Source organism: Enhydra lutris, unplaced genomic scaffold (assembly GCF_002288905.1).
Source record: "Enhydra lutris kenyoni isolate GAN:26980312 unplaced genomic scaffold, ASM228890v2 scaffoldscaffold30, whole genome shotgun sequence".
Classification (NCBI taxonomy): Eukaryota; Metazoa; Chordata; class Mammalia; order Carnivora; family Mustelidae; genus Enhydra; species Enhydra lutris.
The window spans coordinates 9,325,156-9,349,804 of NW_019154114.1; the positions used below are offsets into that span (position 1 = coordinate 9,325,156).

General features: G+C 38.9%; 1 protein-coding gene and 1 pseudogene across 1 annotated transcript; one reads left to right on the forward strand and one right to left on the reverse strand.

The window, feature by feature from the left end:
• Nucleotides 1-8,735: 8,735 nt before the first annotated feature.
• LOC111153066 lies at nucleotides 8,736-13,135 on the reverse strand (annotated as a pseudogene).
• On the forward strand, nucleotides 12,903-19,897 carry LOC111153016 (cap methyltransferase 2). The gene is made up of 2 exons (XM_022511823.1): nucleotides 12,903-13,036; nucleotides 16,354-19,897. Exon 2 carries the CDS (start codon nucleotides 16,373-16,375, stop codon nucleotides 18,671-18,673), a length of 2,301 nt encoding a protein of 766 aa, XP_022367531.1. The 5' UTR covers nucleotides 12,903-13,036; nucleotides 16,354-16,372; the 3' UTR covers nucleotides 18,674-19,897.
• Nucleotides 19,898-24,649: the final 4,752 nt, after the last annotated feature.

Here is a 24,649-nt window from a genome sequence, read left to right on the forward strand (position 1 = left end):
CTATGGACTCTGAAAAACAATCTGAGGGTTTTGAAGGGGCAGAGGGTGGGAGGTTGGGGGAGCCAGGTGGTGGGTATTATGGAGGGCACGTATTGCATGGAGCACTGGGTGTGGTGCATAAACAATGAATTCTGTTACGCTGAAAAGAAATTAATTTTAAAAAAGAAAAAAATGATAAGGGCAAAAAATTCTAGGTTGGATGTAGCAATGAAGGAGGTTATTTGAGGTCTTTTAATAAAAGACTTTCAGGGGTATAATGAAGGAGAAGCAAAGTTTTCATGAGTTGAAAACTTACTGGGAGATGATGAAGTGGAAATCATGAGGACACAACTCTCTTAAGAACTCTGGCTGAAAAAGAGGTAGAAGAGAGGGCAGTAACTGGAGGAAGACACAGGTTTCAGAAACTTATTTTCAAGATGGTGGAGACACGCATGTCTAAATGTTGTTGGAAAGTTTCTCATGGTGAGGAGAAACTCCCCTGTGCCTTTGGGAGGCAGTTTGGGGAGATACAGAAAGGAGAATGATAAATACAGGAGAACAAGAGAGAGAGAGAGAGAGAGACCGAGAGAGAGAGCGTGTTGGTGCAATCAGTTTCCCTGAGAAGGTAGAAGGACCTGAGACACAGAACAGAAATGATTAGTCTTAGACACCTGTTCCATTATGAGAGGAAGGATAAGAAAATGGGTATAGATGCACATAAATTAGTGGTGGGTTGCAGAATACTGGAGTTCTCTTTTGATGACTTCTATTTCCTTTGTGAAGGAGGAAATGAGGTCATTTCCTGACAAGGAATGAACGAACGATAGGGTAAGAATTATGAGGAAAGTGGAAGAATTTTAAAATAATCTCTGGGAAAGAAAAAGAGACTAGTTGCTTAGAAACATAGAAAAGGGAGTAGGAAGAATGTAAGAGAGTCAGAATATAAGAGAGTTAATTGTTCCCCTTTCTCCTTTGTCCACTGCACCCGAGAAATGGACCTCTTTCCTTGTTAAAATGTTCAGTGTTCAAAATGGATGCTCAAGGAGGATGTGGATAAGTTGGGCTTGAATTCCTCTAGGTATCTTTTTTAAATTTTATTTTGCAGCAGGGGGAGGGACAGAGGGGGGGGGGGGAGAATCTTTTTTTTTTTTTAAGATTTTATTTATTTATTTGACAGAGAGAGACACAGAAAGGAAGGGAACACAAGCAGAGGGAAAGGGAGAATTAGGCCCCCCACCAAGCAGGGAGCCTGATGTGGGGCTCAATCCCAGGACCCTGGGATCATGGCCCAAACCAAAGGCTTGAGCCAGAGAGAAAATCTTAAGCAGGCTCCAGGTTCAGCGCAGAGCCTGTCACAGGGCTCACTCTCATGACCCTGAGATCATAACCTGAGCCAAAATCAGGAGTGAGACAGTTAACCGACTGAGCCACCCAGGTGTCCCTTCTCTAGGTCTCTTAAAGGTCATTGTCAACAAACTCCTTTTGTTCCTTCTGGTCTAAGCTTTGCAGCTAGTTCTCTAGTGAGCCTACCTCAATTCCTCGGCTTGGAGATATGAGGGGATGTTGATCTAACTCCAACAGGCACTCTGGAAACATTGGAATTGGGACCATAGAATTTGGGTTGAGGCGGAGAGGATGTTCAACGAAGGAACTAGACATGTGAGAGTGCTGTTGACCATCTTCTACAGCAGGGTCACAAGTTTTGGCCCTTGGGCCACATACAGTTCCACTGCCTTTTTTTGAAATAGAATTTTATTGCAATAAAGCCATGTCTCTGCTTTTCAGCTACCACTCCAGAGTGGAGTGGTTGTGACAGAGACCTTCTGGACCACACACTGAAAATATTGACCCTCTGGTCCTTTTACAGAAAATGTTCATCAGTCTCTGTTCTAGAGGAAAGATGGGAAGGTTTCAGAGGAAATATAACCTTGAGAAAAATCCCAACTCTGTGTCTCTTTCCTTTTCTGCAGAATAAGGACACCATTCATTAAATCATTCTTTCATTTAACAAACATTTATTGATTGCTTATTATGTGCCAGAAGCTGGGAGTGCAGAGATCAATAAGATCCAGACTTGTCCTTTCAAAGCCCACAGCAGAGACAGATGGGTAAACAAATCGTTGGAAGACCTAGACATAAATGCTATGTGAGTGCCATGGGGATGACGGGGAGGTGTCTCACCTGGCCCAGATGGGACTGGGAAGGCTTCAGAGAAAAACAGAAGAGGAGGGGCTGGCGCATCAGCCTCTAGGGTTGCTAAGGATGAGAATGAAACCAGCCAGGGATTATATAGTGTGAGTAAATATATGGGGTGCCTGGGTGGGTCAGTGGGTTGAGCGCTGGCTCTTGGTTTTGGCTTAGGTTATGATGTCAAGGTCTTGGAATCAAACCCCACAAGGGGCTCCATGCTGAGCGAGGATTCTGCTTGAGGATTTCTCTCCCTCTCCTTCTGCCCCTCACTGCTGCTCTCTCTCTCTCTCTCTCTCTAAAATAAGTAAATAAAGATATCTTTAAAAAAAGATAAAGTCAGGGAGGGGGATTCTAGAAGCACCAACTTAGAAGGGGTAAGTGATGGGAGCTGGAAATGGAGCAGTGAGAGGTGGAAGGAGAGTCAGGAAATTGTCAAGAATATTATTGGGACACACAGGGAACCATCCCTTCACCCTGATCTTGACGCAGCTCCCTCCCTGATCATGGCCTTTTCTGTGGAGCCCAGATGTGGTTTCTCAACTGTCTCAGCAGAGCGCTCTGGCCAGCTGCCATTAATCAGTCAGAGTTTATCCCTGACATGAACTCAGTAGGGCATCTTAAGGGTACACACAAGCAATTTGTTAATCACAAAACACCCCCAACAGGTAATGTGTTGTGAAAGAAATTAAAATCTAGTAATATGATAATAAGTGTGGCTCAACCCAGATATCAGAATTTGAAATACATTTCAAATATTTTGGCAATGTATGCCGAACACAAAACAAAACCCATTTTTCATGGATTCATCATAATTTTCTCTAATTGAGGCTGAGAAGCACACTCTCATTCCTGAAAATCGTGCATACAATGTGATTTGGCTGGACAGATGGATTTCTAAAGTGCATGGGAGTTTGAATGGATTTAGAAATGAGGCCGATGGTCTTCTTTTCTTGGTTTAAAATTTTTAGGAAATATTTCAAATGTTCAGACAAGAGAATAATGTAACACCCATGCATCCACTACCTTCATTTTAAAAGTGCCAATATTTTGCTAGAGCTTCAGAGCTTAGTAAAAAGAATAAAGAGGCTCCAGATACAGTTGATGCCCTTTTGTATCTCACTGCCATCTCCTCTGCCTTCCCAGAGGTTACCACTCTCTGGAAGTGAGTGTGTCTTTATCATCTGTTTGGGGTTTTTTTTTTTTTTTTTGGTATTTTTACTATGTTTATATGGATAAACATTAAACAGAATTGTCTCATGTGTTTTCAAACATTATATAAACGGCAGGCAACGCAAGACTGTTCTGTGACTTGCCTTTATCACTCCACATTATGTTTTCAAAATGCATCCACGTTGATTCATGTGTTCATTCATTTTTTTAAAGATTTTATTTATTCATTTGACAGACAGAGATCACAAGTAGGCAGAGAAGCAGGCAGAGAGAGAGGGGAGAAGCAGGCTCCCTGCTGAGCAGAGAGCCCGATGTGGGGCTCCATCCCAGGACTCTGAGATCATGACCTGAGCTGAAAGCAGAGGCTTTAACCCACTGAGCCCTCCCAGGCGACCCTGTTCATTCATTTTATAGAGATTCTTCTTTCTGCTCTTTGAAACCTGCCCAAATTGTTGAAAACAGAAGCAGAAACATCTGAAAGCTTCTCAGTGACCGATATGACATAATTTGGTCTCAATTGTCTTCTCTTGCTTCCTTTCTTCTCCTACGTCTCCCTGCCTCTTTTCCTCTCTCGCTCTGTTAAGGGTTTTGAATATAAGAAGAAATAGCAATGGGAGAACCTTGTAAGGAGGGTCTGAATTTAGCACCCCATCTTCCAGAAAAGAACAGACATTTTTCAGGAGCAGCCCACATCTCTCAGATGCTGGCTGAGAGCAAGAAGCCGGGGCTCAGCATTTTTTATTTGTCAAGTAATCCTCAGTGTGACCCTTGGAGGTCTGCCTTGCCCAAGGTCATGTAGCTAACAGGTGGAGAGTTTAACCCAGGCACTCACAAGTCAGCACTGTTGTGCTTAGCCATTCAAAAAGAGAAGCCGTATTGATCCCAAGGCGGGACAGAACTAGGTGAGCTATTAATAGGAAGGAATCCCCCAAGGCTAGTGCTTTAACAACTCTTGGTATTGATTCCACTTCTAAATTAAGTACCATAATCATTGTTAATAATAAATAATAATAAAGTAGGTACTTAAAAAAAAAAATCACAGGGTGAAGGTCACTTTCGTATTCTCACCTGATCTTCAGCCGCTCACTGATTTCCAGCTCCCTCCGGGGTGTTTCTGCCTGACTATTCCATGATCCTCCCTAACGCTCTATGAACCAAACACAGTCATTTCTTTCCCACTTGACCATTTCCTCTTGCAGCAGATTCTGGCACCTCTGTCTGGCTTCCATGGCCCTCTGGACTCTGGATGCTCAGTCCCTGCTGTGGACCGCGTAGTGCCAACAAAATCCAGATGTTGAAGTCCTGGCCCCCAGTGTGATGGTATTTGGAGATGCAGCCAGATTGGGAGGTCATTAGGTTTAGATGAGCTCATGAGGGGGGAGGTCCCCATGATAGGATGAGTGTCCTTATAAGAAGAGACCAGAGAGCTTGCTCTCTCTCTGCCATGAGAGGACACAGTGAGAGAGTGGCCATCTGCAAGCCAGGAACAGACTCCGGACCAGGAACCCAATCTGCCAGCGCGTTAATCTCGGACTTCCCAGCCTCCAGGGCTGTGAGAAACAGGTTTCTTTTCTTTTTCTGTAAAGATTTTATTCATTTATTTGTCAGAGAGAAAAAGTGCACACACAAAGAGGGCAGGCAGAAGGAGAAGCAGACTCCCTGTTGAGCAGGGAGCCTGATGCGGGACTTGATCCCAGGACTCTGTGATCATGACCAGAGCTGCAGGCAGATGCTTTAACTGACTGAGCCACCCAGGCATCCTAAGAAATACATTTCTATTCTTTAAGTCCCCCAGTCTATGGTGGTATTTTCTGATCGCAGCCTGAACTGAGATACTATCTCTATAGCATTTCAGTCTTCTTAACCTTTCCATCCCTTTTCTGCAATTACCTTTCTTGTCCATTGATTCACCCACGTATTTTTCCTGAACTAGGCTGGTACTCCCTCTCCCCGAATAACAGCAGCCTTTAAGACAAAAAGTGAAGTCTCTTTTCCCCATCTTTTTACTACTAGTTCCCCTTCCTTAGACTCCTGAAATACTCTGTACCATGCAAGGGGGCACTTAGTTGTGTAATGTTATTTATTTTTAAAAATCTTGTGTCTGCAGTAAAACAATTTAATGCTTCAAGGGTGGGCCATGTCTTCTGTTCTATTCCATATGCCACTATTTCCCAATTTTTTTTTCCAAACTGTGCCCATCTCACAATAATATATGTTGCTTCTTAAACCCTTAAGAATTTTTGAAAAAGTCATTTTGGCTCTTTTTACATGGAAGAGAACAAAGATGTGATTTTAAGTAAATAAGTATTTTAGGTCAATGTAGTATTAGTGATTATATTATGAATCTTATTCTAAAGTTCATTTAAAATATCATGATATTCATAACATGATACTGATATTCACAACATAAAAACACATGTTTGGCTTTCCCCCATTTAGTGACTCGATCTATTAACTTTTTTTTTTTTAAGATTTTATTTATTTATTTGACAGAGAGACACAGCAAACAGTGAGAGAGGGAACACAAGCAGCGAGAGTGGGAGAGGGAGAAGCAGGCTTCCTGCAGAGCAGGGAGCCCAATGTGGGGCTTGATGCCAGGACCCTGGGATCATGACCTGAGCTGAAAGCAGACACTTAGCAGCTGAGCCACCCAGGTGCCCTCGATCTATTAACTTTAACTAGGTAAGGAAATAAATGAATTGAGAAAAAATAAGTTTTAAGAAAGACATTTCATACTGTATCTTAGTTCTGAATATTTATTAAAGTGCAGAATGAGGTTTAATTATGTATTATAGCACCCAGACAAGATGAAAACTGCTTTCATAACCCGCTGTTTATAATTTTTTGTATTTATGCCTAAAAAGTAATTGATTTTGCTTTAATATTTTTTGTTTAGTTCCTAAATAGTAAGAAAGAAGAGATTTTGGCTGCTGTTTTCGAGCACTTTCCCACAAATACTACCATTCAGATGCTCTACCTAATAGTTGAATAGACAAATTGGTTATAATTTTTGCTGTATTTTCTCTTTTTAACAATGTATTTTAACGCTGTGTAATAATTTTGGTCAAAATGCCATTTAAAGATCTAGTGAAGATCATCATGAGGGAAACTGGAACAATTATTAGCAAGTTTATAAACTTTGCTGGCTTCTGGAATTTCCATGTCAATGTTCCCTTCCTTGGTTTGCTGCCTTGAAACAAGGGTCCATTCCATGTGGCGAGAAGAGAGTAAGTGGCCCACTGTGTGACCAAGAATGGGAACAATTTAAGATCATGTAATGGTCAAAACCAAGCCTGAATGGGGTTCACCAAATCAAATAAATGGTTCGAATGACTGAGCCATAAGAACACAGGTCTGGTTGGCACCAAATCCAGTGCTGTTCCCTTCACGCTCATTTAGTGGTTCTGATTCCTGTGTTAATACGAAATGCTAGATACTCATTGTATGTATGTATTTTTTTAAATAGGAAGCGATGCCATTCCCGCTTTTTATGATGTGAATCTGTATATTTTCCCCACTATTTTATCATGAAAAAATTTCAACAGAGGAAAGCTGAACGAATGAGTGCACAGCTATAGAATCCACCATCTAGATTCTAAAAATTGTGGACATTACATGACACTTACTTCACCACTTATCCACTCTTCCGTCCATATATCAGTCTATCTTACATGTGGTGCGTTTCGAAGTAAGATGCAGAGGTCAGTACACTTCTCTCTAAATTCTTCAGCATATGGGGAACTAGAGTTCAATATTTGAATATTTGTTTATGGCTCTCTCTTTTTTTCCAAGGTAACATTTGTGTTTAGTGAAATGCTCAAATCTTAATTACGCCATTTGATGAATTTCGACAGATACATATACTTTGTAACTTAAACCCCCTGTCTAGCTATAGAACATTTCAGACATCCCAGATAACTCCCTCTGGGATTTTGGAACCATGATTTATACATTGTTGCCCCACAGAATTGGTCTGGAGATGTAGTTAGAGACTCAGAAAGTTGATTGGTGATAAAGGACCACAGAGCAGTTTTGTCTCTGTTTTCTTTGACAGAGAAGTATAATCAGAGCAGGGACTGGAGAGCTGGTTGCTTTAATTCTTGTATGCTAATTATTTTCTCATTGTCATGCCAGTTGAGTATAAAGAATATTCAGGAGTTGGAAAAGAGTAACTAACCGTAGCTAGCTTCCACCCAGACACTTAATAGATATTTGTTAAAGTACATATTTAAAAGTTGGTACCAAATGCATTCACGTAACTGTGCATTTTTTTTTAAAGATTTTATTTATTTATTTGACAGAGAGAGATCACAAGTAGAGAGGCAGGCAAAGAGAGAGGGGGAAGCAGGCTCCCTGCTGAGCAGAGAGAACCTGATGTGGGGCTCGATTCCAGGACCCTGAGCCGAAGGCAGAGGCTTTAACCCACTGAGCCACCCAGGTGCCCCGTAACTGTGCATTTTTATCCAAATTTCCAAATACGTCAGTGCAGGGCTTGGTTATTTTCCTTGAACTTTTTAAAGTTTCAGATACCAGTTTTATTCATTCCTATCATTTCATCTTTTCCCCCAATTTGGTAAGCCCTCCTGCTCTTAGGACAAAAGAAATGAAGCTTATCATTTTAAATAAAACTTCTGGCCTCATATAAGCATTTCTCACCATGAATGTGGATTATAAAGTTGTTTTTAAATTACTAGAGGCAATTTTGAGGAATTCTCTGCAGAACAGATTGGTTTTAGAATGAGGCAGAGCTAGGTCTAAACCCTGACTGTGCTTCTTGCTGACTCCATGACCTTTGGCAAATTGCTTAATCACTTCGATCCTTGATTTCTCTGTTTATAAAAGGGGGACAATACGTGTATCTACTTCATGGAGTTGTTGAGAGGATCAAATGAATTTAAAAAGGCAGTTTTCAGTGCTGAGCACATATTATGTACTCAAAAACTGTTAGTTAATGTTGTGATTATTTTAGTAAAGACTGGCTCAATATATGCTTTGTTGTTTGAAATAGTCCTGATAATATTTATAAAGCTCAGGGAACATAGTAATTGTATTTAAGAGATCATATAGCCCTCATCTAGCATCTAATCCCCTAAAAGAACAATATCCACAGCTTTTCATTTTAAGTTAATATTTATTAAGAATCAGAGGTAAAAAGCAACCAACTCCCACCAATAGCTAAAACGAAAGATTCATGACACCAAAAGTTGGCGAGGATATGAAGGAACTAGAATTCTTTGTTGTTGTTTAGTTTTTATTTCATAATCATAAACTTAACTCTGTAATCTAAGTTGACTTGGAGGGGGATAAGGAAAATACGGAACCATGGAACTGCCCCAGGGAACACAAAGATCATAGGATATTTTCAGCAGATGGGGGTGATGGGGTCCTCTCCTAAGCTACAGGAGGAAGAATCTGGTGCTTGAGATATGACACAAGTCAAATTTATTAGATTTGTCCACATCAGCAATGGTGATCTTCTTGGTGGTCTTGCTGTTCCGGGATCCAGGGTGTTCTGTGGCTGCTACAATATTCCTGCCCTCTCTCACCTTGCCAGAGACCACATACATACGTGCCATCCAATCATTCAGTTTTGGTAGTGCAGATGGAAAACTGGGAACCATTTGTGTAGGGTCCGGCATTTGCCAAGGACAAGATGCCAGGACCCATATGCTCCAGGATGAAATTCTCATCAAATTTCTCCCCCTAGATGGATTTGCTGCCAGGGCCATTAGGGCGTATGAAGTCACCCCCCTGGCATGTAAATCCTGGAATAATACTGTCAAAGCAGGAAATTTTTTTTTTTAAAGATTTTATTTATTTATTTGACAGAGAGAGATCACAAGTAGACAGAGAGGCAGGCAGAGAGAGAGAGAGAGGGAAGCAGGCTCCCTGCTGAGCAGAGAGCCCGATGTGGGACTCGATCCCAGGACCCTGAGATCATGACCTGAGCCGAAGGCAGCGGCTTAACCCACTGAGCCACCCAGGCGCCCAAAGCAGGAAATTTTATAACCAAATCCTTTCTTCCCATTTCTCAGAGCACACAAGTTTTCTGCCGTCTTTGGAGCTTTGTCTGCAAATAGCTCAAAGGAGATGTACCCCAAAGGCTCACCATCCCTGGCAATGTCCAAGAACAAGGTAGGGTTGACCGTGGCTGGGTGGCGTCTACAAGGGCCAGAATTCTTAGGTATGGTGAGTAGGAATGTAAAATAGTTCAAACATTCTGAGAAAACTGTTTGGAGGTTTCTTCAAAGTTACACATAGATCTACTTACCCAAAAGTAAAGAAAACATATGCTTACAGAAATGTCTTGTGCTAGAATGTTCATAGCAAGTTTATTCACAATAGCCTTCAACTGGAAACAGAACTCAGATGTCCATCAACAAAAGAATAGATAATTAAATTATGGTCTATCCATACAATGACATACTAATTAGCAGTAAAAAAGGAATGAACGACAAATATATAAAACAACATGAATATTGAATCTTGACAGGGTGAATATTGACAGGGGTCAGAAAGTGCTGCCCCAAATTATGGTGACTGGCATATTAAATATTTTAAGTTAAAGGAATTTGAGAAAAGGCAGGTTCAGGAAGGACCCTCTGACTTTGCCCTGAAGCAGGTCATAAGATCCTGATGTGAGATAGGCATTCCCTATAATTGGAGGAAAGGAACATCCTTATCTGAAGAGGGAAGGACTTCAAGAGGACTCTGGATGAACAGGCCTTGCTAAATTTCCCTGACTGTACTACTCTTAGCTCATACCCATTTGTCACACTTTCCCACAACTTTCTACTCCTCATTAAACTTAGTACAAAAATACTCAGATTTTTTTTAAGGATTTTATTTATTTATTTGACAGAGAGAGAGATCACAAGTAGGTAGAGAGGCAGGCAGAAAGAGGGGGAAGCAGGCTCCCCGCTGAGCAAAGAGCCTGACTTGGGGCTCGATCCCACGACCCCGGTACCATGACCTGAGCTGAAGGCAGAGGCCCAACCCTCTGAGCCACCCAGGTGCCCCCAAAATACTCAGATTTAACAGTTTCTCCAGATCTTCATTTCCTTGGGGAGGCTCCCATGTCACATAAAACATGTTAGTAAATTTACATGCTTTCCTCTTGTTAATCTATCTTTTGTTACAGAGCCCCAGCTGAGAATTTAGAAGGGTAGAAGGGAAAGACTTTTTTTCTCCCCTACCAAAAAAAAAAAAAAAAAAAAAAAAAAAAAAAGATTACTGGGTGGAAATGGGTTGCAAAGAAACAAACTGTAATGACTGAATTTATATAAAATTCTAAAACAGGCAAAACTAAACTATGACCATATGAAACAGAGCAGTAGTTGCTTCTTGGGGGTGGGAGATTGATTGGGAAGGGGCTTAAGGGAACTTTCTGGAACATTTAATAGGTGTTTGGCAAAAGTAGTTGAATAGTGCCTGTAGGATTTCAGCATATGACTGCATATAATTAGAAAATTTTTAAAAAAAGAGGGGGGCAACCAACCTGTCAATTTGGAAGTTCTTGGGAGATCTTTTCTGTCCAAACAGCTTTCCATTGGTTGTTCCTCATGCTCTCCCAAACTTATATTTTTCCTTTTTTGTTTTTGCCAGTATAATGTATAATTGTAACTCATTACAGGATTAGTTTACATTTCCCCAAAGACTAATGAAGTTGGGCATCTTTTCATATGTTTATTGGACTTTTGCATATCATCTTTTAGAAGTGTTTGTTCTGGGACTTTTTTTTTTTTTTTGGCCCATTTTTTCCACTAGGGCATCTTTTCTTATTTTTTTGTAGGAGTTATATATTTCGGATACAAGGCCTTTGTCATACGTATGTATTGTAAATATCTTCTCTCACTCTGTATGTTGTCTTTTCACTCTCAATGATGTCTTTTGGTGAATAAGCATTCTTAATTTAATATGGTTCAATTTATATATTTTCCCTTTATGTTTAGTGCTTTTTCTGCTTTGTTGTAAACTTTTTGCCTACTTCAAGGTCACACAGATGTTTTCTGCTAAAAGTGTTGCTTGACTTTTAAAATATAGATTGGCAACCCAAATGAAATATATTTTTATGATGGAGGTAAAAGTCCAAATAAATTTTTTTCCATATGAATATCCAAATGACCTAACACCATTTTTTTGAAAAGACAATTGTTTTCCCTCAATTGATGCACATCCTGGAGGACTTGTAAAATAATGTATTTTATATACATATATATATATATGTAATTTATATAAATGGTTCAAACTCTACACACAGTTCTGTTTTCCTATTTTTTTTTTTTTAAAGATTTTTTATTTATTTATTTGACAGACAGAGATCACAAGTAGGCAGAGAGGCAGGCAGAGAGAGAGAGAGAAGCAGGCTCCCTGCTGAGCAGAGAGCCCGATGCGGGACTCGATCCCAGGACCCTGAGATCATGACCCGAGCCGAAGGCAGCGGCTCAACCCACTGAGCCACCCAGGCGCCCTGTTTTCCTATTTTTATGCAACACTGTTGATACACATAACCCATTATTAGCTGAATAGTATCCCATTATATGGATGTATCATGAAGAATTTAATTATTTCCCTAAAAGCAGACATTTAGAGTTTCCAGTTTTTGTTACTGCTGTTGTTGAGGTGCTGAAATGAACATTTTGTTCAAAGAGAGTGCCTGTTTGTTTCCTAAGGATAAAGTGCGAGGCGCGGGAATCCCCCGGCTCAGGTGCAAGGACATTTTAAAGTTTGCCTTCTGTAAGGATTATGCCAGTTTTTGTGCCCACCCACAGTCTAGAAACGTGTGTCATCATATTCTCGCCAACAGTGGCCATTATCGATCTTTTTAATCTTTGCTAAATTAAGTGCAAAGGAAATTTATTGTTTTCATTTCCAACTTTTTTTTATAATAGGTTAAAATTTTTTGTATATCCTTATTGGCTGTTTTACTTGTTTTGGATGGCCTGTTCAACTTTTCGCCCAATTTTCCTTGGAGATTGTCTTTTCCTTACTGGTTTATAAACATATATATGTTATAATAACAGAATGTTCTCTTGCAGTTTCCCTTGTTTGGCTTTTAAGCTCATACTGTCTTTCGAGCACCGGTTTTAACTCAACTTGCATTACAAACCACCTTCTGCCTAACAGCCTTAGAAAGCCTTCCCTGCCCAAAGGCCAGGTGGACCGAGCAAGAGTGCTCAGGAAGGGTTGCCCCTCCCCTCCTCACGGAGGGGGCGGGGACAAAAGACGCCCCGCCTCCGCAAGCACGCTCCGTTGCCATGGAAGCCGTGGGCAGGGAGCTTGGCGCTTCCCAGCTTCAGTACCCGGCAGAGAAACGAAACCTAGGTAGCGAGGGCTTCGTGAGAGTCGCCGGCGTGCGTAACGTTGACGCGTGACGCCAGCCCGGCCTCGAGGCGCGTGCGCAATGTGTCCTTCAGGGCCCTCGGGCCACTGTCTGCCGACGTTCCGCGGCGGCGCGACCTGGAGGTGGGTTCCCGCTTCTGGTGTGGCGGGTGCGGGCTAGGGCCTCGTTCTCGGCCTCTCGGAGCGCCACCTACCTCTGCAGTGGCAGGGAAGCTGGGGGTGCCGAAGACCTGTAGGAGCGACCGTTCCGGGAAGCGGCCCGGGAGCGGAAGTGGAGGATGGTTCCCTCGAGTGAGGAGAGAGCGTGAAGCGCTGCCTCTCTAGACTTGGGGGGCCGAGGTGGGCGTGAGCGAAGGTAATCAGACCCGGGTTCTGAGGCCGGGTCCTCCAGCGACTTTCCAGAGGGTGAAGCAGGGGCTGGGACGGAGGTTCCTCCAGGTCCTCCTGGAGGCATCCGGCCGCTGGAATGGAGCTTGGGACTCACTTCTATCAGGTGAAAGGTGATCGTGGGTGCCCCTGGCCCAAATTAAAGCGCTGGATACACTCTAGCTAATTATTTTCACCGTTGCTGGGAGGCGGAGTTGCCAGAAACACTTCTAAAACTCCTTTGTAAGCGTTAATTGGAGAGAGCACTGTTGATGAGATCTTGTGGGTTTTGTGTCAGGCCCACGAATTTTGCAGGTATTTCCTTTGTGGCTTCGAGCAGGGAGCTACAGGACTTTTCCACTCTAATCTGCAAAACCGGAATGGTAATACTGACCCTCCTGGCAGAATTATGATGCCACAAAGCTCTATGGAGTGCTTAATGAAAGGGGCAGAGGAACATACGGAAACTTTTTTTCTCCTATTCTGTAAGCCACGCGTTTTGTTGTTGTTTTTTATTTTTGGTCATGCATTGAAGTGCTGGAGTGAAGTTGAAGTGAATTATTATGACTCCTATTCAGAACCTAATCAGAGGAGTGCCCTTTGTGCTAAGTATCATATACATTCATTTGTTCAATAAATACTGTGTGTTTAATGTGTACCAAGCACTGTTGTAACCTTGGGGTGATAAATGAGTCAACAAAGCAAAGATCCTTGCCTTGTGGAGCTCAAATTCCAGTTTGGGGAAGACAAAAAAATAAACATAATAAGCAAAATATATTAGAAGGAAAAGAAAGTCATGGAAAAAGAAAAGTACAGCTAGGCCCATACCTTTACCATTGGTGGTAGTGCAGGATACAACTAGGGTGTCAGGGTAGATTTCATAGAAGAATTACACCTGAGTAAATATTCGAAGGAGATGAGGGAGTTAGCTATGCAGGCAATCTGGAGGAAGAGGGTTCCAGAAGAGGAATTGATCGAGACTTGCAGGTTGCGTTGTACCTGGTGGTAAGTGAACAGGAATAAAACTTGTGTGACTGGAGCAGAATGACTAAGGAGAATAATAGACAATTAGGTTAGAGATAGGTTGGGGCTGGAGGGCAGAAATCTTCAAGGGCCTTGTAGGCTACTGTAAGGACTGTGGCATTTACTTTGAGTGAAATGGGGAGCCAAAGCAGGCAAAGATAGAAGAGACCACTTAGAAGGCTATGGCAGTAATCCAGCAGAGAATTGACAGTGTCTACAATCAGGAGGCTGGTAGCTGGAGGTGGGTGGCTTCTGGGAATTTGATAGGAGGAAACGAAGGTTGGATTATAGACCTGAGCATTATTCAAAATATACATATATATACATATATATAGTCAATATCTATAATTTTTATATAAACCTGTCAGATATAGGCTTGAATTGTGTACCACAGGTGTAGTCCGGAAGAACAGTGGCGTGTTTGAATCACTTTAGTTTTTCTCATGTGAAGGTAATTATTTGTTAGCTTACGTAAGATTTCAGAGCTTATCTACAGCCATTAATTAGTATGTGAAATTAGACTAAAATCAGATTTTTTTCTAAGATAGACTACAGTTGCCATCTAAACATGGTTGTAGTTTCCAGTAAGCACAGTGGAAATTAAGACAAAATAACTTGAAATAAACTTTTGCTTGCTTTTATTTAGTATTTTATTGAATGTGACAATGCCTCATTTTTGCCTTCTTTCAGAAGTCTGTCTGAATATAGCTTCTAACTAAAAAAAAAAAAAAGATCTAAGATAAGAAAAAGTTATTGCTGGGCAAGTGTGACCATTAACTATACTTTACGCGTATTGTAAATATACTGTCACGAACAGAAATGGCTAAGAAGATACTTATTATTTCAAGAAGCTTACAAGCTAGTGGAGTATACAGGGTTGTAAATAATTTAAACAAAACATAAGAGGATGAAAAAAATGTGCTAAAAGAACAGTACAAAATAAATGCTAATAGAATATAGTCTTTCGGGTATTGTGTTTATCGTGGCTCAAGCTCACTTTTGTTTCCCATTTTAATCATGAAACATTGGCTTTTTGCGGAATGATGGTTGTGTTGTCAGTTTTTTGTGTTTTACAAATTTAGATTCCTTTTGAGAAACTGGTGTAGGATGCATTGAGTATACTAAGTAAATGCAGTACTTAGGAATTTAAAGTGCCTATTAATTAACACTGAGCCAACAAGTACTGTGTAATACTTACAGCTCTGTCTTCTGGGATGTATAACTTAGGCCAACACTATGCCATTAAGCCATGCTTCTTTCCCTTATATCTCTTTCCTTCTCCAGTGTTTTTGGTTTCTTAGGCAGTGTTAGAACACAGAATGTACGTTGACTTGTTTATAATTTGTAAATTCAGTGAGGATATTTCTTCAATTTAAAGGTCCTTTATCAAAGTGTGTTACATTTTGGTGGCAAGAAGATATAATATTTTATAGTGGAGGCATGGAGTTGTCTGAGCAGATAATAGAGGAATCTAGTTTAGAGACATGCCAGGTTGAGCTACAGTTCAGTTTTAGCATTGAGCTGAATAGAGGCTAACCAGTCAGGTACACCACAGTTAACAAGCAGTATGGTGATGAGTGTTAGTTGGTGGCCTGTAAAGGTGATTTGGTACCACATCACATGGGTACCAAAGTGCATGTCTTAGCAAGAGTGTGAGATCTGGATGGAGAATGTATTTGGCAGTTGTAGGTAAATAAGTGTGTTGGCAGAGAGGCCTGGTATCAATACCAGTAATGGGTTCAGGTGTAGAATCTTTTCCTGGAAGGAGGTGAGATTTGAAGGAACTAAAAAAAGCTGAAAGTCACTTGTTAAAGCTTGGTCAAAGTTCAAGGGATGAATCTTAGTCTGACAGTGTGTTTGGGGCCGTGTGGGTGGTGTCTCAGCCATGGGTAGAGGAAAATTTTGGGTAGGAGCTAAACAGATTATTCTGTTAATATGAGCTGTTAATATGATGAATATTCGTTGGTATATGCTTCTTATATGCTAACATGTTTATCCTCATCTAAAAAAAAAATGATACCCTAACTTTTTTTAAATAAGAAACAGGCTCAAAGATGTAATTTGACCAGGCCCACATTTAACTGTGGATTTGAGTTCAGGTCTGTTGGATGTAAAAGCCTTTACTCTTTCTTTATTCCAGATTGCTTCATTGTGTAACAGAATGTGCTGACATTAGTCTTCCCATTTTAGGTAGTTTGTCAGGAGTATGATCTGATTTGCTGTGGATGAGATTTCACTCACTAATAAATTTGATTCATTTAATTATGTGCTTTCTTTTTCTAGATTTTAATTTAATTTGAAAATGAGTAAGTGCAGAAAGCCACCACTGGGTTCAAGTCCTGAGACATTCAGCCCAGATGTTCTTGCTGACATTTTTGAACTCTTTGCCAAGAACTTTTCTTATGGCAAGCCACTTAATAATGAGTGGCAGTTACCAGATCCGAGTGAGGTTTTCACTTGTGACCACATGGAATTTAATACATTGCTTGATTTGAAGAACTCCCTAAATGAAGTAAAAAACCTACTGAGTGATAAAAAATTGGATGAGTGGCATGAACACACTGCTTTCACTAACAAAGCTGGAAAAATAATTTCTCATGTGAAAAAATCTGTGAATGCTGAACTTTGTACTCAAGCATGGTGTAAGTTTCATGAAATTTTGTGCAGTTTTCCACTTATTCCACAGGAGGCTTTTCAGAGTGGAAAATTGAATTCTCTACACCTTTGTGAAGCTCCTGGAGCTTTTATAGCGAGTCTCAATCACTACTTAAAATCCCATCGCTTCCCCTGTGATTGGAGTTGGGTAGCTAACACTTTGAATCCATACCATGAAGCAAATGACAATCTTATGATGATTATGGATGACCGACTTATTGCAAATACCTTGGGTTGGTGGTACTTTGGTCCAGATAACACTGGTGATATCATGACCTTGAAATACCTGACTGGACTTCAGAACTTCGTAAGCAACATGGCTACTATTCACTTGATCACCGCAGATGGGAGTTTTGATTGCCAAGGAAACCCAGGTGAACAAGAAGCTTTAGTTTCTTCTTTGCATTACTGTGAAGTTGTCACTGCTCTGACAACTCTTGGAAATGGTGGCTCTTTTGTTCTGAAGATGTTTACTTTGTTTGAACATTGTTCCATAAACCTGATGTACCTGCTAAACTGTTCCTTTGACCAAGTCCATGTTTTTAAACCTGCTACTAGCAAGGCAGGGAACTCAGAAGTCTATGTGGTTTGTCTCCACTATAAGGGAAGAGAGGCAATCCATCCTTTGTTATCTAAGATGGTGCTGAATTTCGGGACAGAAATGACCCAGAAAGCTCTCTTTCCCCATCATGTGATTCCCGAATCTTTTCTTAAAAGGCATGAAGAATGTTGTATGTTCTTTCATAAATACCAGCTAGAGACTATTTCTGAGAACATTCGTCTGTTTCAGTGCATGGGAAAAGGGGAACAAGCAAAGCTGAATAATTTAAGGGACTGTGCTGTTCAATATTTCATGCAAAAGTTTCAGTTGAAGCCTCTTTCCAGAAATAATTGGCTAGTGAAAAAATCTAATATTGGTTGTAGTACGAATACGAAATGGTTTGGGCAGAGGAACAGATATTTTAAAACCTATAACGAAAGGAAAATGCTGGAAACCCTTTCATGGAAAGATAAGGTGGCCAAAGGATACTTTAATAGTTGGGCAGAAGAACATGCTGTGTATCATTCTGGGCAAAATTCTCTCTTAGAAGGGACAGCTTCCAGTCTTGAGTGTCACTTGTGGCATATTTTAGAGGGAAAGAAACTGCCAAAGGTAAAGTGTTCTCCTTTCTGTGATGGTGAAATTTTAAAGACTCTTAATGAAGCAGTTGAAAAGTCATCAGGTGGAGCCTTGAATTTGGATTCCAAGTTCTGGCCCAAACAGCAGTTTTACTGTTCTTGTCACATTTTTACTGAAGAACTGATATTTTCTGAGTTGTTTAACCTAACCAAGTGCCTTCAGGATGAGCAGGTGGTAGAACCCAGCAACCAAATGAAGTGCCTGCTTGTGGGCTTTCCAGCCGTTCGTGATATCAAAACACATATACCACTGGAAGTTCACCTCTTGGAATCACCTGAACTCATGACTTTCAGCTGTTCATTGCTTCATGATGGAGACCCGACTTACCAGCAGCTGTTTCTGGACTGCCTTCTACAATCATTGCAGCAGCTTCATACAGGGGATGTTATGATTTTGCCTGTACTTTCTTGTTTTACAAGATTTATGGCCGGTTTGATCTTTGTACTGCACAGCTGTTTCAGATTTGTCACATTTTCTTGTCCCACTTCTTCTGAGCCCTTGAAGACCTGTGCGGTCCTGCTGTGTGTTGGTTATCAGGACCTTCCAAATCCTGTTTTCCAGTATCTGCAGAATGTGAATGAATTGTTGAGCTCTTTGCTTAAATCTGATGCACCCAAGCAGGTTTTACAGTTTGTGCCAATGGAGGTGCTCCTTAAGGGGGCACTACTTGATTTTTTGTGGGATTTGAATGCTGCCATTGCTAAAAGGCATTTGCACCTAATTATTCAAGGAGAGAGAGAAGAAATCATCGGCAGCCTTCAGCTATGACGTTGAAATTGTCCTTTCTGAGATTTAACTTTATGGCTTCTTAGGGTTCCCATTGTTATTTCAGTCCTTTGCTATTTAAAAACCATTCATTAGGGGGAAAGGCCAACTTTTGCATCATTGAAAGTCTCATTATTTTGGGAAAACCACCAGCTAGTTCTGATCTCCTATACATGCCTGTAGGCATGGAGTTTGCCATGTGGTGCAGTCTCTGCAGTGATGATATTCAACCTCGGACATGAGATGTGTGTATACAGTTGGGATGGACACATGCATACTTACTTAAGCAGTTTACTTGGTCTTATTTATCTCTTTTAAGATTTGCACCCATGTGCCTTCCTTCAGATTAGATTTTTTCCCAACTGATTTCCTCATTGGCTAATGCTGTTAATAAATTGAGAGAGGTCTCTGATGAAAGGAGGTGAACCACTCCTCAGCAACACTGGTGTTCTTTAATACTGACCGTGTCAGTTATGGATTCGGGGGAACTCCTCTTGCCAGATGTTCAGTATGTGCCATTCCTTGCCTTTAGGCCACTGACCCAATTTACTTGTGTGGTTCAAATGAAGCTATGTGCTGTTTTCTGAATATTTAATGACCACAGCCATCCAGCTAGAAAGGATATCAGGACAGCTTCAAACCAAAGATCATGTTTAAAACAATGAAAAATCACTGTGTCTAGTACACACTTGTATCATGAAAAGTTTCATTTAGGAATGGTGTAGAAATCTTTAACTTCCGGGAAATAATCTGTGAGCTAACAGATTTTTTTTAGATTGTAAAATAGTGTGTATGGACGCCTTTTGGGGACATATGAATGTAATGAACATAGTGAATCCTAAAGAAAAACTTTAACACTTCCAGAATGATGGTTCAGCATTCAAAATTTTTCAGTCTTGTTTCTTTGAAAGTAGCACTTTACCAAAAGATTGACCATGAGATGGTTATTTTATCAGTTGTGTCTGATTTCTTTTGAATTATATGTATTTGACGTGTAAATGAGCTTTTCTGGCAAACTGTATTAAGCAGATCTTCGTTACTTCGAAGTTCCACAAAGTGGGGAATGTTTATATTCTCACATGTGTATTTTAGACATTTTTGTTAGTTATTAAAAAATAGATGTATTCTCTGATGTATTTGGTTGATAAATATTAATCTGAATTTTTTTCATGTTCTTTGCTATTTTAAGTTCCATTATAGATTCATGAATAAAGTCATTAGCAGAGAGATTTTGTGTTCGTCTTTTTTAAAGAGAATCATGGGGGAAGTTAAAAATATATCTTGGAAACATTTTTTTAAAGGAAGGTTTGAATGGGAGTTAATGTTCCTTCATTTCCTCTGATTTGTATTCATTAAAATTTAGTCCTTAATATTGTAATATTTATGGAATTTCTACTTCAGGAAAGAAACTGAATACTGGCACTGATATTAAAACTTTCTTTTAAGCACCTCAAATAAGCATTGAATGCTTATGTGGTTTTTTTTTTTTTTTTTTTAAACACTAATCCATCTCTGTTGGAATACATAGCACAGTGGTGTATATTAGAATATATTTTGGAATTTAACTTGACTTTTGGGATCAGTTGCTGTTCATCTGATTTTTTTGGATTCACATTTGCTCCATAGGTGAGAATAGGACTTGAAGGTTCAGATTGAACTTGATGTGGATGACAGGTACCAATGATTTTTAGGAACTTCTCTTTGAGAAAAAAAGGAGGAAAAGTGCTGTCCAAAAAATGAATGACAAGAAGACTGTAAGGTGAGACATGATTTATATATTAAAATGGGTTCTTTAAAAAAAATTATTTTTGTAGATTTTGTAATTTTTTTTTTTTTTAAAGATTTTATTTATTTATTTGTCAGAGAGAGAGAGAGAGAGCGAGAGTGAGCACAAGCAGATAGAGTGGCAGGCAGAGGCAGAGGGAGAAGCAGGCTCCCTGCCGAGCAAGGAGCTCCATGTGGGACTCGATCCCAGGACTCCGGGATCACGACCCGAGCCGAAGGCAGCCGCTTAACCAACTGAGCCACCCAGGCGTCCCGAGATTTTGTAATTTTTAACTTAATTGTTGAAATTAAGAGTTTTGTTGAAAAAAGCTTTTTAACAACCAGAAAATGTAAACTTCATAAATGTGTTTTCTAAAAACTTAGATGAGAAACAGTTCTTATAAATTTAATTTTCCACTGTTCATTTTTGTCCTCCCTAAGAAAAATATATTTTAGTGGAGGCCTTTATATATTATCCTAATGTTGCTTAAATATTTTAATGCATTGAAAATATCTTTTCTTGAGTAAACTAAACATCGAATTTGTAGACTTTACTCCATCTTTAAAATAGTTTTTTATGTTTAAAAAGATCCAGAGATCTTGGAGTGGAATGAAAGAAGCATTTAAAATACTAGGAAGAATTGGAAAAAAAAGTTGTTCGATGCTTTTGTTATTTTACTTATTTTTGATGAGAATATACCTGGTCTTTAAAAATATGTAAACCTACTTTTCATTTCCCGTTGAACTCATAATAGTTAGACTGCTGTGGCATGGGTAAATGAAATCAGTTAATCCCTTACATTCTCATATTTTTAGAAATGAAAATGTTGATTATCAACCCAGCCAAAATCTTATTTTCCATGTTTAAATACTTTTCCATATTTAAGTTGATTTGAAAACCAAAGGGCAGCACTCTTCATTTAGTCTATTTTTGCTTTATTCTGAGATGAAAGTAAGAGATAAGACATTTTTAGTTTCAATTTTTTAAATTGTTTGAAACAATAAACGATTATCATTTTTAAGTTAAGCAGTACAAAGATTTTACAGCATTAGGTTTTTTTTGCTAATTTTTGTGTTCTAAAAAATAACATTTATTAATTAAACTGGTACAATTAGGCCTTATTTAAATGTCCTTTGTTACCTGTTTAATACATTTTGAAGAAAACTTAGACTTAATGTAAATATTATCCTCTATTAAAATGATGAAAAATTATTATGCGTAGATGGTATAGATATGCAAGGCCTGACTGAAAATTTGTTTATTACATAGTTACTATTGAAAATAGAGATTCAATTGTTTGATAATAGGCCTCCCCAGTCCTTTTCTATCTTTTTTTTTTTTTTTTAACTGGATTAAAATTCATTTCAGGCTGATCTTGGGAGCAGAACTAACCATAAAACAAAAATTTCAGTATTCCCTAATGAATTTCTATTTGGATGGAAAACATTTTTCAGAGCTGGCCTCATGATAGCAGGTGAACCAAAAGTATATGACATATAATAACTCATAATAAGTAGCTATGTTTTAGGGCATGTAATTAAACCAAAAATCCTCAAAATTTATAATGAGTTCCTACTATTTTGTACTTTCTGATCAATGTATTCTTTGTATAAAGTAGCAATCTTTGAATATGAAGTTCTGTCCTCCCCAATCTGTTATTTATATTTTCTTAGTTTGAACCAATACAGAAGATCAAAGTAACTTACCTTTGGATAAGTATAAGTTTATACGGTAATGTTTCGGGAAGGGGAGAAGCTGCTTTATAACCACAGATATGGTGAAGTTGTCTGCTGTTTTTTGTTAGTAAAAATATTTAGAAATGACCTGTCATTGAGCATGGGTTAGCATTTAATCTTACTCAAGTGAAAATTTTATTTAAAAGTCTGATCTGCTTCTGGTCACATACAGGTTGTATACTCATTTACAAGTCGTACCCAGAGTAGTGTTTTCTCTAATTTTCTTGAGATTTTACTCTTTCTATCTTTCCAGAGTATCTTTATAGACCCAGTGAGGTATAATTCTGTGTTTACTGTGTGCCAAGTGTAGCAGCATCAGTATAGTCTGTTACTGGACTTTTAATATAATTTATTATTTAAAATTGCAGCCACATTGTTGATTTGTGGGCTAAATTTGTCATGATATAATTAAAACATTTGTAGAGATTGCTCTTTAAACTGTGTACATTTTGCTGAAAAGCTACTTTTACTAAAATGATTCTATAGACCTTTGTGGATAAACATATTTTATTTACCTGTGTATCTGCATCTTTTTGCTATTTAAACTTCTGCTTCAACACCAAATTATTTTACTGGGCAAGACAGATGTGCTTTTATGGTCTCGACTTTCGAGAATTTCTATTACTTTCAGTGAATTTCAGGATTGAAAAATTAGTCTACCTACTAGGCCGGTTCAGAAACTTCAAAAGAAACACAAACATATCCTAGTGATTTTTTTTTTTATTAGAGTAAACATCATTCCTATAACTATTTGATAACTCCAGTAATATTAATCTCTTCCTGGAGCTGTTACATTTACTGCTTGAATCATTCAATCTGAGCATTACCTTAAATAAAGCAATATTACATTGTTCCTTTTTTTTTCTACCATTCTTTCATTTTCTTTCCAGAATTATAAATTCAAGGGCAGAGTGCTATGGCACATGTTTATTTTATATTTCATATTGTCAGTACAGGTGTTATTTTATATTTTGTATAGTCAATATATGTGTCTTCAGAATACTATTTTTTTATTATATAAAATTTACAAACATACACAAAATTAAAATCATATTAACAACCCTTGGCCAGGTTCCATAACCACCAACATTTTGCTTAACTTGCTTTATCCTCCTACCTTTTTTTTTTTTTTTTTGGAGTATTTAAAAACAAATTCATGGAATCTTAACAGATAAGGACTTTATTGATTGTGACAAAATTAATATCACCCAATACTTAGTCCATGTTCAAATTTTCCAGGTTGTCTCAAAAGTGCCTTTTTATGGTTGGTTCAAATAAGGACCCAAATAAGGCTGGCACATTGTATTTGCTTAATGTGCCTCTGAAGTCTCTCTAAGTAAAAGTCCCTCACCTTGTTCTGTAGCCCCAACATTTTCTTTTCTATGCCATGTTAACTGGCCTGTGCTTTTCCTCATGCTGAATTTGATTGTTTTGATTTGTATCTCTATGCCACATATTTCTAATAAATTGGTAGTTAGAGGTAGAGGATTGATTACCTTTGGCAGGAAAACTTTGTAAATGGCACTGTGTACTTCCTTTTTTCGTCAGATCAGGAAGCACAAAATGGCTAGTTGCCCTGTCTCAATGACATTAAGATCAGTTGGATTCAAATGTCAAACTTATTTATACACTGCATTTTTCTGTTGGTCTTTCTTTTCTTTTTTTTTTTTTTTTAAGATTTTTATTTATTTATTTGAGAGAGATCACAAGTAGAGAGGCAGGCAGAGAGAGAGAGAGAGGGAAGCAGTCTCCCTGCTGAGCAGAAAGCCCCATGTGGGATTTGATCCCAGGAGCCTGAGATCATGACCTGAGCCAAAGGCAGCGGCTTAACCCACTGAGCCACCCAGGCGCCCTCTGTTGATCTTTCACTTCATCATTTTTTATTTAATAGGTAGTGATACTTAGCTCTATTAGAGTTTGCAAGTTATTGATTAACAACATTTCTTCAGTTATTAACTGGACTTTATAATATGTACTTGAAGTCATCCTCATTTGTTTTTTAAAAATAGTTTGTTCAGGAAAAAACATGGAAAAAGTGCTTCATTTTTTAAAACACTTTATCAGTTTTCAAAAAAATAAGATGATGTTTTAGCAACCCTCAAAGGTGACTAATGAAATTTTATTTGGTGGTTTTTAAACTGTCTTTAGGAGTTCATGGATGGTTGTGTATTTGATGTATTTTAACCAGTTACAAGTACTGTTTTCATTTGATGCTCAAATTATCCTATTTTGACTTGGGTGGGTGAGGGATGGGCTCCTTCAGGTTAATAGCTATGTTATTTTTTACATAATTTAAACAGCCTTTGAAAGCTTCTCTACTTTCTGGCACAATATATGCCCGTGTCATCTATATTTCTGCCCAGACCTGACATTATCCTGACCTTAATGGGAATGTCTACAGTGCAGTGGTTCTCAAGACTCTTTTCCTCTCTTAAAAATTACAGAAGAATCCAAAGAGCTTTTGTTCATTGGAATTGT

What these genes read in the sequence shown, in the direction of transcription:
- LOC111153016 (XM_022511823.1), top strand. Translation starts at nt 16,373, where the DNA reads ATGAGTAAGTGCAGAAAGCCACCACTGGGTTCAAGTCCTGAGACATTC.